At 48.4% G+C, this 20,260-nt stretch overlaps 1 protein-coding gene across 3 annotated transcripts in view; it reads left to right on the plus strand.

The window, feature by feature from the left end:
- Positions 1 to 1,069: 1,069 nt before the first annotated feature.
- Positions 1,070 to 20,260, plus strand: part of Adar (adenosine deaminase RNA specific) — a 28,591-nt gene continuing 9,400 nt past the window's right edge. Inside the window, exons 1-11 of one of the 3 annotated variants that reach the window (XM_028753109.1) lie at positions 1,070 to 1,146; positions 5,029 to 6,457; positions 9,273 to 9,456; positions 10,479 to 10,627; positions 11,127 to 11,265; positions 11,389 to 11,573; positions 16,415 to 16,640; positions 16,868 to 17,039; positions 17,608 to 17,701; positions 18,240 to 18,362; positions 18,600 to 18,733. In XM_028753109.1, the coding sequence (XP_028608942.1) occupies positions 1,119 to 1,146; positions 5,029 to 6,457; positions 9,273 to 9,456; positions 10,479 to 10,627; positions 11,127 to 11,265; positions 11,389 to 11,573; positions 16,415 to 16,640; positions 16,868 to 17,039; positions 17,608 to 17,701; positions 18,240 to 18,362; positions 18,600 to 18,733 (2,863 nt within the window). In that variant the 5' untranslated portion in view covers positions 1,070 to 1,118. The remainder of the gene's footprint in view (positions 1,147 to 5,028; positions 6,458 to 9,272; positions 9,457 to 10,478; positions 10,628 to 11,126; positions 11,266 to 11,388; positions 11,574 to 16,414; positions 16,641 to 16,867; positions 17,040 to 17,607; positions 17,702 to 18,239; positions 18,363 to 18,599; positions 18,734 to 20,260) is intronic. The other 2 variants (XM_028753110.1, XM_028753111.1) reach the window with 2 other exon arrangements.

Raw genomic sequence — 20,260 nt, forward strand, 5'->3', positions numbered from 1 at the left:
AAGGTGGGTACATTTGTTTACTTTTGTTTGTTTCCAGTGTTTTGTGGCTTATCCTGCTCTATGCATATATAATGGTTAAACCTTGGGGTGTGTTTTCCTAATGACTTCCTGCAGTAACTGGGGGCTGCTCCTTCTTGGTCCTCCTATGTGCTAGTTGATGGTGCCTCACTGGTGAATGGACAAGAAAACTTTAACTCACTGTGACCTTCTTTACTGGGGTTCCCTGATAGTACCAGATTGAGCTCTTTTCCTGTGTTGATTGCTATTTTTTTTATTTCCACCCGTGAAGTTTCCATTCTGCACATTTTTTTACTTTGAGTGCACTGTTATCTATTCACCTATACTGTCTGGGACTCACTGTGCAGGGGATATAGGCTAGAACAGCCCTGGCCACTGGAGAGCCCCAGGGAGCACTGGAGGCAACAGGGGGGATGTGATTGGGAGTAACTTTTGAGCCATCCGTCTTGCTCAGACTGCTATATGCTGGGGCTGCTACATGCTGGGGCTCCTACTTGCACCATGTGCTGGGTGCTGACACTGTGGTACAAACACACCAGGTACCCAGGGATGTGGAAGTAGAATTCCTCCGAAATCTCGAAAATGGTCAGGAGGTATGGAATTTTATCTACAAAAAGGTATGAAGTTTGGGGCAGCCAACAGGGTGGATGAAGGACAGGCTAGTGGGGACAGGGCATTCATTGGCCAATGGTCACTCTAGGAAGGGACAGACTTGTAAATCTCATAAGCACTAGGGATTAAACACGGAAAAGGAACTTCCTCACAGGGCGGAGAGGGCGCTGTTGAGTGCCCGAGTGAAGTTTCCCAAAATACCGTGAACAAAACACCGTGAACAAAAATGAGCTCGTCGGTGAAATAAATTGCACCCAAGCTCTAAGCTAACTTGTGTAGTGCGTGCTAGCGAAGGTGGAGTGGTGAGGAGGGCCGTGGGTGTGGACTACGGTGGCCTAGCCCTTATGGTGGGCGGGACGCAGCCTGGCTACTGGGAGCAAACCCCTCCTCCTGCCCCAACTGTTGGGCGGGGAAGCCTTTCAAGGAAACGAAAGTGAACTCTGGGGAACCAGCCATCTTACGCCCCAGGTGCGGGCTTTGCCGGCGTAATGTCTCAGGGGTTCAGGGGACCCACAGGTAAGCCCGCGGGGTCTGCACCCTCGTATCTGGCTCACGCGTAGTGTGAGTTACGCGGGTCGTGTGTTCCTTCTCAAACCGAGCTGCCAGCCCTCCTGGGGATTTCTATTCAGTTAGTTCTTGTAGCTTTGAGCATTCTCAGGATGGAGGTGAGAAAATAGAGCTACATCTAAGGCAGACAAGGACCCAGGCCTAGGCAGACACCCCTTCCCTTTCTGCTAAGACCCCTGATGCCTCCCTGAGCCGCTGTAGCCCAACATGAGCAACGGTTCCTCCTTGCTCTTCTTCCATTTCCTGAGAAATTTAAATTATCTCAACTAACCGGCAGGGGGAAGTGTTTTGTGTTCGTTATGGGCTAGAAGGGTGTCTTTCCACAGCTTACTGGATAAGCTTCAGTGGAATTTACTTAGTACTGAAATGAGACTTGTGCTGCCCTATATGAGCTCCAGCTGCGGCGTTCTGAACAGAAGAATCCAGATTCAGAGGATTCATGCTGTGTACAGCACTGAATATGACATTCTGGAAAGCAGTGGGGATGGAAACTGATCCTTGAGGGGAAGGAGAAACCTTTGGTGGGATTAGAACTGTACTTTATCTTGGTTTGACCATGCTGGTTTGTTTTTGAGACAATTTGTATGTGTTGCCTTGATTGCCCTTGAGCAAGCCACCAGTCTTTCCTTCCTAGAGCTGGAGTTGCAGGCATGCCCTACCCAGGCTTATCCTTCAAAATTTAAAAAGCTATATGGGATGTACCCATAGCCTCACACTTGATAAACAAATGCTCTACTACTCTGTGTGTGTGTGTGTGTGTGTGTGTGTGTTTGTGTGTGTTTTAAAACTTATAATTTGGGGAGTATGATGGCACATGCCTTTTAATCCCAGTACTCATGAGGCAGAGGCAAGTATATCGCTGAGTTCCAGACCAGCCAAAGGTATGTAGTGGGACCTTGTCTTAAAAACACAAACAAACAAACAAAACAAAACCCTCCTCCAACAACCAACTTTTAATTTTGCAGATGTCCATGCACACTTGTACTCCTTTCCACGTCAAAGGACAACCTCGGGGCTGGGCCCTCAGGCTTCCAGAAATTTTTCTTCTGGGTCCCCTATACCCTCAAGAGTCCCACAACTACTGATTCTTATACCACACACTGGGTTTTTTTTCTTGGGTTCTGGAGATTCAAACTCAAGTCCTTAAGATTGTGTGGCAAGCACTTTACCCACTCAGCCCTTAATGGTATGTGTGTGTGTGTATGTATCTGTATGTGTATATATGTATGTGTGTATATGTATATACACACACACCTTCCCTCAAAACATTGAGGGTATCTGACTTGAAGGAAAGCATTTTTTACATATATATAGTATTCACCTGTGGAGCGTTTATGGTAAAGACAAAGGACTTACCTGTTGGTCCTAGAGATAAGAGACAAGATCAGAATGGTGTTTGCAGGGCCATGTTTGATGTTAGATGACGTGTTCTATAGTTTGCATGATAAATAGTCCTGAAGGGAAAGAGCAGTGACTTGAGGGGTTTATGAAGACTCAGTCCCAGGAGTGACTGTCTGCAGCTGTCCTCAGTTGGGAATTGTTTTTTAGAGGCTCTTAGGGTAAGAACACAGGTAGCACAGTAGTGATTAGGATGGTAAGATCCCCAGTCACGACAGTGACAGTGACTGGGCTGTGGCCCAGCTCCTGTAGCCTTCAGGAGAGTCAGAGGAAGGCTGTGAGCACATCAGAAACATCACTGCATGTTCTGTTCCCTACTCTGGTCCTACCTCCCCAAATACAAATATCTCCTTAGTTTAATTTCTTCTGTGCTCATTCTAGTGTGTGTGCATACACGTGCGCTCTCTCTCTCTCTCTCTCTCTCTCTCTCTCTCTCTTTCTCTCTCTCTCGGGTTTTTTCTTAACAGAAGAAAGCTTAACTTACATGTACTCTGCCATTTACATTTTTAACATATACCAAATTTTTGCAGTAAAAATGCAGATGTATCGAACACACATGTTCAGAAATTGTGACTAATGTTCCATAGTCTGAGGCTGTTGCAGTTTATTCAGCTGCTTTGTAGCTATGCACATCAAATCAAGAATGTAGTTAGGGCTGGAGAGATAGCTCAACAGCTAAGAACAGTGGGGGTCACATTGTCCAGTTCTGGGGGAAGTGGGGTCTCTGTCCTCTGTGAACACCAGGCACACATGTGGTGGACAGACATTAATGCAGGCAAAGCACCTATACACATAAAAAAATAAGATAAGAGAAGGAATTTATCTAGAAACTGACTTTAACCTCTTTGAAATGAAAATGTCTTCTTTCGAAGTTCACTCAAAAAGCTAATCAGATTTCCTACAATCCCCATTATTGAACTGTGTGATTGGGCCACTCATTCTGCACCATGACGCCTCTGTCTAAGCCCTGAAGGATGAGGGTGCATAAAGAAGACCAGGGATGGTCTTGTTTGTATGGACTTTGGTTCCAAATATGCTGGAATTATCAGCATTATCTAGCCTCTTCTAGAAAATTTTTATCAGCTACCAGATAAGTGTTTCAGGGTTTGATGGCTAAAAACAGGTCCTATAATAGCGACATTGGTAGGGCCACTAGACCCTACCATGTAGCTGAAAGGTGAAGATGGTGGTCATGTGGGAACTGAGGAGCCCCATGGTCAGGTACCGAAATAGTGATTAGTATGGTAAGATTCCCCAATCATGCCTGGTGGGAACAGAAGGCCCAGCTCCTGTAGTCTTCAGGAGAGTCAGGAAGGCTATGAGCATGTCAGAGACACCTGTAGTCTTCAGGAGAGTCAGGAAGGCTATGAGCATGTCAGAGACAACACCTCATGTACTATGCCCATCCCCAACCACCATCACCACTGCCCCCATCCTGTGACCTCTGCTCATCCTGTCACTACTGCTCCCCACCAAGGTGTTCATGACATGGAGTCCCCAGATGCTGCCTCTGCCAGTCCTGAAGAAGGTAAAAGGACCACTGGTGGTAGTGATTAGACCCTGCCTGTCTCCATGTCCAGGTGAGCCTAGATGCTACCTGAAGAGGGAGGACCACATGCCATTTTAGATGGCAACTCTCTGGCTTCCCTGTAACCAAATTTTGGCCCTCGAGGGTTGTGGCTGACAGGTAAATCACCTGTCACATGGAGGCAGGGTCCTGCTGTTACACTCCTCCCTCAGCTGGGAGGAGGTGCACTTCTGTTTCATCCAGTCTTATATTCTGCTGGTCAAGATCATCTACATAACAGGGTTTTAGACTAAAGGTGCTGCACTGTGTGGTAGAGAGCCTGGCTCACTCAGATGACTGATCTCCTGCACCCCCAAGTCCTGTTTTTCTCTTTCTTTCAGGATTGTGTTTGTTTGTTTCTAGAATACCATTTGCTTATTTTTCTAGTTTTACACTTGTTTGTTTGTTTGTCGGTGCGATGGTGCATAGGAAGGAAGGTCACTTCTCTTCCATCACTTGGGTCTCCAAAGCACTGAGTCTGTGGCAAGTGCCCTTGCCCATTGAGTCACTTTTTAGCTGTGTTTTCTAGTTTTAAGGGGGCAATTATAGGGATGAGTGGAAAGGTGTTCTTCCCCCCCCCCCCAGCACCCTAATATCCAATTGCAAGGGAAAGAGTTAAGTTGCTGAAGGTCTCACCAAGGCATCTGAAACTGTGTCTTGCAACCTGCTCCTTCTCTGTGTTCCTTGAAGAGCTCCCAAGCAGTAGCCAGTAGTGAACTAAAGTCACCCTAGCGAGAACCTAGGCCACAGCTCAGCTACCCCACCTGTTAGGAAGCAGGAACAGCTTCCCTAGGCACAAACTATAGGGATCACAGGCTCATACGTAGCTCTAACTTGGGCTCTATCTTCTGTATTGTTTTCTGCAGGGGTGTTCCCTCACCAGACACAGTCCTACTCGGACCCTAGCTATGAGTATAGCAAGTGGAGATACCCACAGCCACATGGGCCGGAGTCTTACCCTAGGAATTTCCAGCTTCAGCAGATAGAGTTTCTCAAAGGGCGGCTCCCAGAAGCACCCTTGATTGGACCACAGACCCAGTCACTGCCGCCATTCCTCCCAGGACACTGGCCAAGATTCCCTGGGCCACCTGCCCAAGACAAGCAACTGGAAATCTGGGGGTTCCCCAGGAGTGTGACTCTCAGAAGTCAGGGGTTTCACATAGGATCCCCACTTCCTCCCCCACACAGCAGGGGTCCACCATGGAGAGGTGCTGACGGGCTTTGCTCACACTTCCAGGAGCTGAGTATCAGTCAGAATTTGGAGCAGAAGGTCCTAAACCGCCTAAAAGAGCTTGGTGAGGGGAAGGCCACCACTGCCCACGTGCTAGCCAGAGAGCTCAGGGCCCCCAAAAAGGACATCAATCATATATTGTACTCCCTGGAAAGGAAGGGAAAGCTGCGTAGAGTGGGGAAACCTCCTTTGTGGAGCCTTGTACCCTTGAATCAGGCTCGGACTCAGCCCCCTAGAGCTGTGAATCCAGATAGTTGTATCAAGGAAGTCCCTCGAGGAGAGCTTGGTTTGGACAGTGCGGACAGAGACCCTTCCTCTGACTTAGAAGGACCTTCTGAGCTTCTTGATATGGCTGAAATCAAGGAGAAAATCTGTGACTATCTGTTCAATGTGTCAAACTCCTCTGCCCTGAACCTGGCTAAGAACATTGGCCTCACTAAGGCCCGAGATGTGAACGCAGTGCTGATTGACTTGGAAAGGCAAGGCGATGTCTACAGGCAAGGAGCCACTCCTCCCATCTGGTACTTGACGGACAAGAAGCGTGAGAGGCTTCAGATGAAGAGAAGTACGAACAGTGCTCCTGCAGCTACCCCAGCAGCTGTCCCAGAAGCCGCCAGAAGCCCCTCATTCTCTTCCTGCCATGCACCCCCATCGGGTGCCTCAAGCAGCATGGCAGCCTCCAAGAGAGTGGAGAATGGGCAGGAACCTGTGGTAAAGTATGAAAGTAGGCACGAGGCCAGACCAGGACCAATGAGACTGCGGCCTCACGCTTATCACAATGGCCCCTCTAGAGCAGGGTATGTTGCCTCTGAAAATGGCCAGTGGGCCACAGATGACATCCCAGATAACTTGAATAGTATCCACACAGCACCAGGTGAGTTTCGAGCCATCATGGAGATGCCCTCCTTCTACAGCCCTACCTTGCCACGGTGTTCACCCTACAAGAAGCTAACTGAGTGTCAGCTGAAGAACCCTGTCAGCGGCTTGTTAGAGTATGCTCAGTTCACTAGTCAGACCTGTGATTTCAACCTGATAGAGCAGAGTGGACCATCCCATGAACCTCGGTAAGAGACTACCCAGGAATCTTGCCTAGTGTGAGTCAGACACTCTGGCTCTTACACTATCTTGGTTTACTTGTGAGTGGTGTCCTTGGTGGTTCCTATCTTTGCCTTCTTTCCTTTCCACCTAATCATCCTTGATTGGTCCTTTCTCTAAATGCTAATCAGGGATGAGAGATCTCAGGGTAGCCAGAATCCTGGCTGAGTAAGGGAGAACAGTTGTCTTGGTTTGAAATGACCCTCCGTAGAGATGACTAGCACCTGTGCCCCCATGTCTGCCTTCTAAGGCGAGAGGTAATAGACTTGACTTCTGTGCCAATCACAGCCAAGCTACAGCTCCGGAGAGGAGTGTAGGTACAGGTAGGCTGGGATGGGCTGGCAGGCAGAATTACAGCCACTTGCTAGACAGTGCCACGTGCACTCCCGCCCCAGCCTCAGCTGAGAGGGCAAGGGAGGGGGAAGTCAAGCATGCAGCTGCCTGCCTGTCTTACCAGGGTGGTACTTGAAGTTGTATGCCTTCCTCTGCACAGGCAGATGAGCTGCACTTGCCACTGCCGCCGCTGCTGCTGCTACTGCTACTATTGCTGAGCCAAGAAGTCAGAGGTTCCCTTGCCCAGGCAGTTGGCCAGACTTTGCCCTGTGTCAGTGGTTCTCAACCTTCCTAATACTGTGACCCTTTGATACAGTTCCTCGTGTTGTCTGATACCCCCCCCAGCATAAAATTATTTTTGTTGCTACTTTATAACTGTAATTTTGCTAATATTTTGAATTGTAATCTAAATATCTGATATTCGGGACATCTGATGTATGACCCCTGCCATAGGAGTTGAGAACCACTGCACTATGGGATTGCACACACCAGGAGACAGACTGAGGAAGATAGGTGGACCCAGGAAGGGGCTACTGATGGGTGTTAGATGAAGTTACTGGGGCTGGGTGGCTGCAAGCTGTAGCTAAAGAGACAGAAAATAAGCTAAACACCTCCAGCTTGTGTATAGCCTCCATTCCTACCTGATAGGGACACTGGATAACGGCACTGTTGAATGATATCAGCACTGTGTCAACACTGAGTATACTTAGCAGCTAAGACAAGGCCTCATCAAGTAAGCAGTAGAATCTTTTGGGGGGGGGGGGCAAGCGAGCAAGCGCAAGCAAAAAACCATACACAGGTGTGCATGTGCCATGCTGCTCATGTAGAGGTCAGAGAACAGTTTTCCTGAGTCTCTTGTTCTTTTGCCATGGGTTCCCGAGCTTGAACTCGGGTTGTCAAGCCTGAGCAACAAGGTGCTTTTATTCATTGAGCCACATCAAAAGCCCAAAGCAGTATAGTCATACGTGTTGGCTGTTATCTGTATAGCTCATGGTTGTCTCAAATGTCACTGACCAGAGTATGGGTGAGTGGCACAGAACTGTGTTAGTCAGGGTGGTTTCCAGGGAGTAAGGGTTTCCCTACAGTAACCTGTTCCTTCATGATACCAAGTGACTGCTAAACAAAGAGGGGATCTGCCAAACTGCCAGAGCCAGGACATGTTTCTGTTTGTTCTAAGGGCCAGCATACTTTGTTTTCTTACCAGCACCCCTCCAGAGAGTTGAGGGAAAGCTGTGGATTTTGCTATTAATCATCCTTTGGGTTTCAGTTATAAAGAACACAGATGCTGCCAGGTGTGGTGACATATGCCCATAATCCCAATTTTCAGGGAACTGAGGCAGTGTTGAGAGTACCAGGTTTAGCCTGTGCTATTAAATAGTAAGACTGTTTTTCCTCAAAAGAAGGAAAAATAAAAAACAAAACATTGATGCCATAGTCAAGTGTCTCTTACTATGGCATCAGTGTTTGGAAGACCTAGGGAGAGGTTTGACTTCTTTCTCTGAATGAAATAAAAATCCAGCTTGAGTAAAGAACTTAAGGCATTTAAACTCTTGAGCAAAGGAGACTGAGGCTAAGGCTAGAGGTCTAGGACAGGTATTATGGTTTTCATCCCAGACCTGGGACAGACAGAGGTACAGCCCTGCACAAGCAGTCTAAGGACAGATTACTACAGTGACCTTGGACACACTACGAACCTAAACAGCAGAAATCAAAGGTTGCGTTTTACCCATTCCTCTGCCTCTCCTTCCTCCCCTCTTAGCACCTAGCAGGCCTCTGCCCCGGGACAGGCATCTGCTGTGGGCATCTGGAGAAAGTGAAAAGGAGCAGTATGATACCTTTGCTGTTTTGTAGGACCTCCACGGAGGAGGCTGGCCCTCACCTTTGTGGTAGGGCAAGGGTCTGTCCACCCATCTCTTGTGCACTTTATTATTTTCATTAAGAAATGACAGGGAGTCAGCATGCCTATAATCCCAGCACTTGGGAGGCAGAGTCAGGAGGATGTTTAGTTCAAGGCCAGCTTGGGCTACAGAACAAAACTCTGTGTCAAAAACAGATGGGCCAGCAAGGTGGGTCTGAAAGTAAACACATGCCACCAAGCTTGACAACTTGAGCTCAGTCCTCTGAACCCATGTAGTGAGAGGAGAGAGCTGGCTCCCACAAACTGTCTCTGACCTCCACACATTTGCACACACATAGTAAATTTTAAAAAAGATACCACTGAGTGTGGTAGTGTACACTTTTAATCCCAATACACGGAAGCCAGAGTCAGAAGGTCTTCCTGAGTTTGAGGCCACCCTAGTCTTCATATTGAGCGTCAGGGCAACCAGAGCTATGTAGAGACCCTGAAAGGCATTCAGTGTATAGCAGAACATTCTGGGGTAGAGATCCGTTTAGAATGAGCAGAGGGATGACCCAACCTGGTGTTCACACATCTAATCCCTTTCCACCAAGATTTAAATTCCAGGTTGTCATCAATGGTCGGGAGTTTCCCCCAGCTGAAGCTGGCAGCAAGAAAGTGGCCAAGCAGGATGCTGCGGTGAAAGCCATGTCGATTCTGCTTCGGGAAGCCAAAGCCAAAGACAGTGGACAGCCAGAGGATGTGTCCCCCGGTCCTATGGAGGAAGACTCAGAGAAGGTGGGTGATCTTCCCTGGGGAAGGTAACCCTTGGCATTTGTGTGTCAGGATTTGACAGGCTCTGGAAGCTGTCCTGGCTCAAAGAGTCCACACTCTTCTGAGGTAGCACCCCTGCCTTCCCTACGCCCTTCCCTCCCCTTCCCTCATAGCCAGGCCCTCTTCTACCTGTACTAGTCTGATTATATTTGCAGAATGTCAGAGTTGAAAGGACCATGTATTATTAGTCAGGGTTCTCTGGAGGAACAGAACTTACAGAACATATAATTGAAAGAATATTTCTTAGATTGGTCCATGGTATGGCCAGAGTCATCAGATGAGCTGAGAGGCTAAACACGGGCAGTTCTGAGTCCACGAGGCTAAGTGCCTCCCTGGGCTGTCCCAGCCTGCCACTGAAAGCCTGAGCTGTTTCTGGAGAGACACTCTAATGGCCAAAGAGGCTACTTCTAATATCAGGGAGAGAGACAGCAGCAGTAACGACACAGGAACTCCTCAGTGAGGCACCCAGAGAATCGAGGAGCTCGTTGCCCATGACTTTTATCTGGACTGCCAACGTTTAAGGTTGTTCTCCTCATATCAGTGAAGCAATCAGGACAGTCTCTCAGACATGCCCACAAGCCAGTCTGATACAGACAGCACCTCACTGGGGCTTCTTCCCTACGGTTCTGAGCTGTGTCAGATTGGCAGTTAAATCTAGCCATCACAAACCTTGGATCCGCTCTCTCTTAGCCGACACCCGTCCCTTACTGTCCCCACAGCATCTCCTTTGGAAGGCCCCTCCTCACTTTCAGTTGTCTAAAAGAAGTTTTTAGCTGGGCAAGGTGACCTTATCTGTAATTGCTGCCCTTGGCAGACTGAGGTGGGAGGATCACCTTGGGGTCAAGGCCAGCCTGAGCTCTAGGAGAAGACATTGTTTCCACGAACAAGGAAGGGGAGATGAAGTCTCAGCCTCCTCACCTCCTTCTGCTGTGAGTGTTCTTAGTGTCTTTGTTTTATCTTATGCTTTCTCTTTCTCTTTTCTCCAGCCAGCAGAGTCCCAGGCCCCCAGCTCCTCAGCAACGTCCTTATTCTCTGGGAAGAGCCCAGTTACTACACTGCTTGAGTGTATGCACAAACTAGGGAACTCCTGTGAATTTCGTCTCCTGTCCAAAGAAGGCCCTGCTCATGACCCCAAGTATGTCTTATGGGTGGTGTTTCCGGTGAAGGTCTTCCCCAAAATAGGAAAGACATTCCCCACTGCAGCATCAGAGATGAGAAGTCTTTTCCCTGTGCTGTCTCTCTTGCTGCAGTCTGGAAAGGGGCCTTCAGGGTGTGGATGCTGCTAGGAAGCAGAGATTAGGAGTTGGAAGGTATGAAGGGCTAGGTAGAGTCACGGCGTGGACAGTGTGCTGGGACACAAAGGTTTAGGACCTGGGCTTACCTTAGCAGCTCCCGACTTGAGGGTGCTGTACACATAATTATTCAAAAGCAGCCTTCCTGGAGAGGGTGAGACTTGATTGACCCTGGAGACAGTGGGGACTAGAGATAGCTGGAGCGCTGGCTATCCCAGGCCAGAAGAGCTGCAGAGGTGATGTTCGTGAGAGCTGCAGGAAGTGGAGGATGGCAGCCTGACTGAGACAAGGCAGACCCTCTCAGTCCAGCCACTGTGATCTTTTGCCGTTGTTTCCTCTAAGGTTCCAGTACTGTGTAGCAGTAGGAGCCCAGACTTTCCCCACTGTGAGTGCCCCCAGCAAGAAAGTAGCAAAGCAGATGGCTGCAGAGGAAGCCATGAAAGCCCTGCAGGAGGAGGCGGCCAATTCAGCGGATGACCAGGTAGGCACTGTCCTACTCAAGGTACAGGCTATTTTTTTACACCATGGACCAATAGGGTTGTCTTTGAGTCCCTCTGAGTTTTCTGACATATTACTGCTTCCTCTTTGACTAATTTCCCTTTAGTCTGGAGGTGCGAATGCAGACTCGCTTGATGAATCTATGGCTCCCAACAAGATCAGGAGGATTGGTGAGCTCGTCAGGTACCTGAACACCAACCCCGTGGGCGGCTTGTTAGAGTATGCCCGTTCTCATGGCTTTGCTGCTGAGTTCAAGCTCATTGACCAATCTGGACCTCCTCACGAACCCAAGTGAGTATCTCAGTCCTGGCTGTAACCATAGGGAAAGAACCGATGTACGTTAACTGTGAATAACAAGAGGACAAATTGTCTGCACAGCCTAATGAAGACATTAGGTCAGCCATCTTGAAAATCCAGTCACTAGTCCATTGAGTGTGAGACTCTTAGCTTTATGAGCTAATTTTAGTTTCATACAAAAACCATTCAGATGGTTGAAAAGGTATGCATAGGAAAGTTTAATTTCTATCCCTTCAAGTACCCTGCTGGCCACTGGGCCGGATGTACCTGCTTCATTCATCATGGAAATAAATACATGCATTCACCCAGAAGTACTGTCTGGGAGAGCTAGCTAGCTTGCTTGCTTGCTTGCTTATTAGTTAGTTTGTTTGTTTGTATTTGTAGTATGTGTGTTTGCATGAATGTCACCGTGTGTATGCAGTCCCTGAGGAGGCCAGACAAAGGGGTTGAAAGCCTTAGAACTGAAGTCACAGACCAGTTGTGAGCAACAGACATGTTGTGACCCACCATGTGGATAACGGAGTTGAACTCACGTCCTTCGGAAGATCAGACAGTGCTCTTAACTCTTAGCTGGAGCTCTCTCCAGCTCCCTTTAGAGAGCTTTCTAGATCACCCTATATTCTGTTTTATTTTTGTTTTTCTTAGCCTTAGCCTCACTGTGTAATAGGCTAGCCTTGAACTCTCTGTCGTCCTACTTGAGCCTCCCAAGTGCTGGGATTATACAATAGCACCATCACACCAGTTTAATCAGATTTTCCACATTCAGCAGTAAGTCACAGGAAGTGCAGTGGAAGAGAGCACCCTCCTACAGTACAACCAGACTAATAAGGAAACATAGAAAGTAATATGAAGCATGTGACTGTATGGTAAGATAATACCAGTCAGAGATGGAGAAAGCTGGTGTACTATCTGGGGGGAGCCCACATATATATGTGTACGGGTATAGCCAAGTCCCGGCCTTGTACCAACTAAGCAAATACTCAACTAAGCTGCACCCCATCTCATGAAAGTCTATTAAAATAGTTCCCAAATTAAGTTTCATGCTTCAAATAACGTTAGTAAGAAATCACCAATAGAATTTATTTTGGAACTAGAAAACTTGATTCTGTGTCCTACCAAAAATAAATAAATAAAAATAAATCTTTAAGGATGTCAGAAGGACCAGGTGCGGTGGAGCATGCCTTTAATTTAAACCCAGCCCTCGGGAGGCAGAGGCAGAGGAACTCTGAGTTCCTCGCCTGTGTAAGGAGTCCTAGGACAGCCAAAGCTAGTAGAGACATTCTGTCTCAATAGTAAAAACGAATAGCTAGGACATTCAGGAAAAGAGAAGTGGTAAGTGTACTGACTGAGCAGGCGATAGAACAGCAGGAACTGTAGGTGGAGAGACAGGCACGTCGGAGCAAGGGGAGTGCCTGGAGAGACAGGTGCAGGGTGGCTTCTGCCTGCTCCCTTTCCTGCACCTCAGTCCCAAACAATTCAAGATTTAGATGGACAGTAAATGAAATCACAGTAATCAATAGAGAAAGCAGGGACATTTCTAAGATTTTCCACAAAACAAAGTAATAAAGGAAAAGTCCTGGAAAAACTGATCCAGGGTAAAAGGACCACCTAAGGAAAATACACAGTAACCTCAGGACGAAATTATTTAACATACACAAAGTATGGCACCTATATGTTCATAGAGGAAAACTGAATTCTTAATACACGAAAAGGTGGTCAACCGCACGTTAACACTTGTATGTGGAGCCCCTTTTGTCAGTGTAGCCTGCAGTCACAAAGGAAGTGTGAGATTACATTTGCTAAGTCTTGTGGAAGGGCTGGACTGCCCTGAGTAAGAATCTGTTGTGGCCCAGCTTGACTCCCTCAAGGGAGAGCTTCTCCCAGGAAGTGATGCTTGAAAATCTGTTAAAGATGGCTGAGAGAAAACACAGGATGTAGGATAGGACAGGCAGCCTGTGGCCATTGAAACTACATCTTTTGACTTAACGAAGTGGAGACTGAATTTCCTTTTAAGTGCATCTGGGTCTGATTCTCAGCATCACCCCTTGCACATACACCTGTGTCTGTACTGAACATACGCAGATGTTTATATTCCCTGAGCCAGCTAAGGTAACAGCTTCTTACACAGTACATCCACTCCGTTGTGTATTGTAACTAGAGATGACACAGGCACATAGCAGAATACACAAGCTTACTTGCAGACACCGTGCTATTTTATATCAAGGACTTGAGTGTTCAGTGATTGTGATATCCTCAGGGAGCCCTAGAACCATCTCCCATGGACACCAAGGAACCGCTGTCCATCTACTCCTGTGGGGAGGACAGATCTAGTAAAGGGAGTAAGAGATGGTCTGGTGGGTGAGCAGGGAGTGAGGGGAGGGCAAACCTAGTACCAGCTGCATCAGTGGTTCGTGGGCACCCCATAGGGCCTACCTTGTAGATTGTCCGAGCTTTAGCAGAGAAGCAGTAAGAAGTCACTGATGGTTTGGGTGGAGCACAGGCTCTCACCACCCATTGTCCCTTATTAGCACTTTCCACTAAATTCTGTTTTCTACTTTGAGAGAACTCTCCCAAACCTTTGCCTTAGATCTCCACTAGAATCACTGTTAGCAATCTAAACTGCAAACCTTACTTCCCAGTTCAGAAAACAAGATATACTTGATCTTCCCCAGACCAGGCCACCTGCCTACCTTGATTCTGTCAGTAAGTATGAAGGAAGCATTCTTCCTTCTAGCTCAGGATCCCTTATGTTCTTGAGGACTGGTTGTTTCCTCACCTTCTTTCTCCTCCTTGCCTCTCCCCTGAAACCTGTCTTGGCCTTTGACCTCCACCTGTACACCAAACCCTTACCCATCTTTGAGAGGCCTTGTCTGAACTGTGTTTCCCTACATCTACCCAGCATCTCTGTTGCTCCAGACATCAGACGTCTCAGAAGGACTGTTTATACTTACTGTTGTACTTTCTTTACTCCCTCTGAGGGCTGGAGAGAAGGCTCAGCAGTTAAGAGTGCAGACTGTTCCTGCAGAGAATCCCAGTTCCCAGCACCCACAAGGCAGCTCAAAACCACTCGTGACTCCAGCTCTTGGGAAATCCAACATGCTCTTCTGGCCTTCCAAGGCACTGGCAGACATGCATACACAATTTAAAATAAAAATAAGGTCTTGGCTGTCTCTACTGAAAGCCTATCCACTGACTGACTGTAGTCACTGAGCACTTGAAGAGTCTCTAGGATAACTGAGGGACTGAATCGCTTACTTAGCATTTAGTAGCCTTATGTGGCTTGTGGCTTCTTTATTAGAAAGCACAGCTCTCAAGGATTTTCCTTTCATAATTAGCAAGCTTAATCACATACCATAATACATGAAAGTATGTGTACAGGGGTCATCCCTTCCAAAGGCAGAGTAGCCAGAGTCCTGGTCTTCAGAGGCAGAGGCCCACCACAATTCCCTGCTTACCAGACCTTTTCCTGCTGCCCTTACTGCTGCCCTTACTGCAATTCTGAATTCTGCCCCACTGGCTAGAAGGGACCTGCCAGCGTGGGCAAAGAAAGGCCCTAGTCTCCCACTGCTTAGTGACTGAGAGGCAGTGGGAAGCTCTGTGGGTGGCAGGCGAGCTGTGCCTGTTCCGCACCATTGACTTTATCCAGACTGAACTTGCACTAGGATCTGGCTGAAAGGTAGGATTCCAAGCTGCTGTGCTCTGGCTTCCATCTGGATTTGTAGGAACTTGTCCCAAGAACAGTGGGGTCTCCCTCCGCTCCCACTCCCCTATGGCCATCTCAAGCCTGATGGAAAGGAACAAATAATTCTTTTTTGTTTTGTTTTTTGAGAGCCTTGGCTGTCCTGGAACTCACTCTGTAGACCAGACTGGCCTCCAACTCAGAGATCCGCCTGCCTCTGCCTCCCAAGAGCTAGGATTAAAGCTTTTACCACCACTGCCTGGCTAAAACTGTATACTTTTAAAATCAGGCAGTGTTAGGAATACAGCTCAGTAGTAGAGCACTTGCTTGGCCTCCATGAGGCCCAGTCTTGAAGTCTGGGGATCAGACAGTGCTATACACACGGGTATGTAGGAAGACAGTTATTCCTTCATTTCTACTTGAGGAAAAACCTTTTTCATGCATGTATGCACATGGTTATGGGCGCAGAGTGCAAATGTCATTCCTCGGTCTCCATCTCTACTATTTTTCTTTCTTTTTGTTTTTAAATTTGGAGGCAGGGTCTCTCACTTGGCTTGGATCTTGCTGGCTAGGCTAGGCTAGCTAGGCAGCAAGCCCCAGGGATTCACCTGTCTTCGTCTCTACTGCTGGATTTGCAAGCATGCTGCACCACTGTGCCAAACTTTTTTGTTTGAGGGGGGAGGAGGTCCTTGTGCTTGCACCAACTGAGCCATCTTCCCAGCCTGTAAATAAACGTTTCCAATACTCTTTCATCTTCTCTTTAAATAAGGAACAGCTCAGAGACTCTGCAGCAAACAGTACAGTGTCTAGTCAGAATTTAATAAGATTGTATGAGTTTATGGTCGCTTCCTATTTATGGGAAATGGCACTATTTATGGTAGTGAAATGAAATTTACTTTTAAGTATGTTTATAGTTCTGATGGGTCTGTTTCGAGGAAGATACTTAGAAATAGTACAGCTGACATCTGGGTAGCCAAAAAAAAAAAAAATCATGTAATTCCTGAATGACCAAAATCTGAGAAGTGCCTCCAAATGAGACCAGCAGGCCCTTGTATTTGCAAGAGCAGCTTCATACATAGTGAAACTAACCCTCTCCACACAGCATAGCCGGCAGGGTCCTCTGCTGCTTGTCTTCATTCTCTTTCTCATCCCAAAGGTTTGTTTACCAAGCAAAAGTTGGGGGCCGCTGGTTTCCAGCCGTGTGTGCACACAGCAAGAAACAGGGCAAGCAAGATGCAGCGGATGCAGCCCTCCGTGTCTTGATCGGGGAGAGCGAGAAGGCAGAGCAGTTGGGTTTCGCAGAGGTAACCCCAGTAACAGGGGCCAGTCTCAGAAGAACTATGCTCCTCCTTTCCAGGTCCCCAGATGCACATCCAAAGACAGTTAAGACATCTGCTTTTGGTGCTCTCTTTCTTGGGGACGGTGGGGTTCTGCGTGCTCCTCCCTGGGAGGATCTGGCTCTTTTACGTAATTATTCCTAGGCTTCAGTCTCGGTCTCAGTAGAGTGCATGTCTGGGGTGTGGGGTGGGAAAAGGTGACTCTCCTGCCGACTGACGTGCAGTGGACGCAGGCAGGGCTCTGTGGTCCTGACACGGCTCCTGTCCCACAGCTTCCTCTCACGGGCAGCACCTTCCACGACCAGATAGCAATGCTGAGCCACAGGTGCTTCAACGCTCTGACCAACAGTTTCCAGCCCTCTCTCCTCGGCCGCAAGATCCTGGCTGCCATTGTCATGAAGAGAGATGCTGAGGACATGGGTGTTGTCGTTAGTTTGGGGACAGGTGAGTGAGTGGTCCCTGAGACATTGGCCTCTTGATGCCTACAAGCAAGTCCTTCTCACCCTCTCTGGAGTCATTGTGAGCAAGTCCAAAAAAGATGAAGGCAAAAGACTCCATATAGGTTGAGTGTCTTCAAAGTTGCCAGTGCGATGCTCAAACCATTTTGGAATTGGAGCTGTTAAGATTTCTTTTAGTTACCGCTTAACAGGTAAATCCAGCATAAATATTCTAGTCTTTGAAGTCTGAGATTCTGGCCCTCAGTATTTCAGTTAAGGACGAGTTTCTGTTCATGTTAGCTGCTGTCAGCTCAGACTTGGAATGAGTTTTTGGTTTGAGTGGGGTCTGTTTTGTTTTGACTTGAAGATCTTGTTTTATTTTGAGGCAGGAGCTCAGTGCTTGAGCCTTTCGGGTGCTGAGCGAGGCATGCACACTGTGCTGCCAGGGGTGTTCCTATTCCCTAATCTAATAACAGAGCCCAGAGTCTGTCAGCTCACAGCCGTCTCTGCCTTACACCTTCACCTGCTTCACCAGCACTCTGGTTACCCCGGTTCTGTTTTAATGGCCTTCCCAGGGAATCGCTGTGTGAAAGGGGACTCTCTGAGCCTGAAGGGAGAGACGGTCAATGACTGCCATGCCGAAATCATCTCCCGGAGGGGCTTCATCAGGTAAGCAAGATGGATGCAGCCATTTGACCCATCGTGGGGCCCTCCGAGCCCTGAGTCCACTCACCTCCCTGAAACCCCAGCAGATTGGTAGCAGTCAGTTGGGCCTGTGGTTCACAGTCAGTCCCTTTTGTGACCTGGCTGCATTTCAAAATAATAGTGACCTGAGTCCTTATCCTTGAATGAAGCAGCTCTCCCTCCGTGTGAGAACCTGTACATAACCCCTGTCCAGCCAGCTTTCTTCCCTGGGTCATCTTTAATTTATGAAGGGCAAGAGTGAGGGAGAAGCAGCAGCCCACCCTGTGGGGCCTTGAATCCGTTTATACCTGGAATCATGTGACTGCCCCAAAGACTGCTACCTTTTATGAAATGCAGAGGTCTGCTGTAGAGCCCCTCCCAGTCTCTCTTCCACCAAACAAGCTGAAAGCTGGGTACCTTGGAAGCCTTTCTTACCTTGGCTCAAACAGAGGGCAGAGCATGTGGAGGTGTGGTCTGCTCTGCCCAGACTCCAGCTGCCTCCTAGCCAGCTTTCTTCTGGTAGGTTTCTCTACAGTGAACTGATGAAGTACAACCACCACACTGCCAAGAACAGCATATTTGAGCTTGCCAGGGGAGGAGAGAAGCTGCAGATAAAAAAGACGGTTTCTTTTCATCTCTACATCAGGTCTGCACCTCTAGCTTGGCTGGCCATGTATTCCTCTGGCTCCAACCCCTGACCTTATACTGTAGCCTCCCCTGCCTTTGTCGGAGTGCATGCCCAGATGGCAAAGGCATCCCTGCTGCCCAGTACCCATATAGGCTTAAGAAAATATTCCTGCCTTTGATGGCAAATGGTTTCAAGACCCATGAGGCTGGAGGGAGATGTGTCAGGGGAGTCCAAACTAATGCGATTGTTTGGCAGCACGGCGCCATGTGGAGATGGAGCCCTCTTTGACAAATCCTGCAGTGACCGTGCTGTGGAAAGCACAGAGTCCCGCCATTACCCTGTCTTTGAAAATCCCAAGCAAGGCAAGCTTCGCACCAAGGTGGAGAATGGTAAGTGATAGGTGGATCTCCTACTCACAGAGGTTCCTCAAGGCCGCCAGTGGACAGTGAGGTGGCACGTACTCGAGGGGTGTCAGCTTCCTTCTGTCTGTAGCCTGGGAGAGCTGAGTGTGTCTCCAGGCTGCTTAGGCGCCCCATGTGCTCAGGGAGCTCTAGGGAAAGTCCACTGAAAACAAAACAAGAGCCACACTGTGTCATGGTCATGGAAGGGGGTATGCAGAAGTGAAGGCCGGTGGAGGGAGGCTGCACTGAGCTGGACATCACTGAGAGACATCCCACTGTGGCTGTGCCCTGCCCTCCAGCATCCTAGCCTCGCTTCTGTCTTCCATGCCCAATCACATCGCTCCTATCCCTTCACACTTCAGTGTCATCCAAGTGGTCCTCAGGCATGAATCCTGTCCTTTCCCACTCTAAAGTGTGAACACAGTCACCATACAGCCCATGCTCCACTCCTCCACATTCCCCCCGGGAGGGAAGGTGTGTGTGCACGGAAACACGTGGGCAGGAGTGCTTGTGCTAACATTAGCCACAGTGGTCGGGTGGAGAGAACACAGGTACTCATACCTGGATAAGTGAAGTGTTCTAGCCATACGGTGGGTGGGATATCGTCTGCCATAGAAAGGAGTGGAGTCCTGAGACCTGGCACAACATGGACCTTGAAAACATGTTAGCTGAAAAGCAAGTCACAGAACATATGTCATAGGATTTCATGTCTGAAAGGGACAGAGTAGACAGATTCCTAGACACAGAACATGACCTTGACTTCCTAGTGTAAGACTTCTTTGTGAGGTGACGCTATGCTCCAGAGCTGGTTGTAGTGGTAGAGCGAGCATGAAGGCATGTGTGTTGTGTGTTTTATGTGGGTGGGTTGTGTGGTGTGGCCTATGAGTTGTAGCCCCATACAGCAAAACTGTTTCAAAACAAAACAAACCTGGGAGCTGGGAGCTGATGCCCAGGTGGTAAAGTGTCTGCTGTGTAATAGCATAGGGACTTGAATTCTGATCCCCAGAACCCAACTGTGGCAATACACACCTACAGCCCCAGTGTTGGGGACTTGGAGGCAGGAGGATTCAGCCTAGCCAAATGAATGAGCTTCAGGTTCAGAGATCATGCCTCTGAAAACTGAAGAAAGATGGGCAGCGCGCACACATACACACACATACACACACACACACATGTGCGCACACACACTGATGGTAATGAAACTAGGAAGGGAAGTGTAGCTGTGGATGTGGTTCCCCGCTGTACTCTACCTCATGCCACCCCTTCCCTCAGCCAGCTGCTGCGGTTGCACCTGTTCTCTGTTTCCTGAAACACAGACCCTGGCTGCCTGGGGCCTTTGCTTTTGCTGTTGTGTCTGCAGCACTCCGTGCAGCCGCTCTCTGTCTCTTGTGCTTGAGCGTCCTTGACTCCTCTGCCCTCAGTTTCTGTGCTGTCCCCACCATTACTCACGTAAATTCTTCTGAGCACTGCTGCGTAGCGCCCGCCTCGCCGATAAGGAAGACGCCACACACGATG

This window comes from Grammomys surdaster, unplaced genomic scaffold (genome assembly GCF_004785775.1).
Source record: "Grammomys surdaster isolate TR1022 unplaced genomic scaffold, NIH_TR_1.0 125946, whole genome shotgun sequence".
NCBI classification, from domain to species: domain Eukaryota; kingdom Metazoa; phylum Chordata; class Mammalia; order Rodentia; family Muridae; genus Grammomys; species Grammomys surdaster.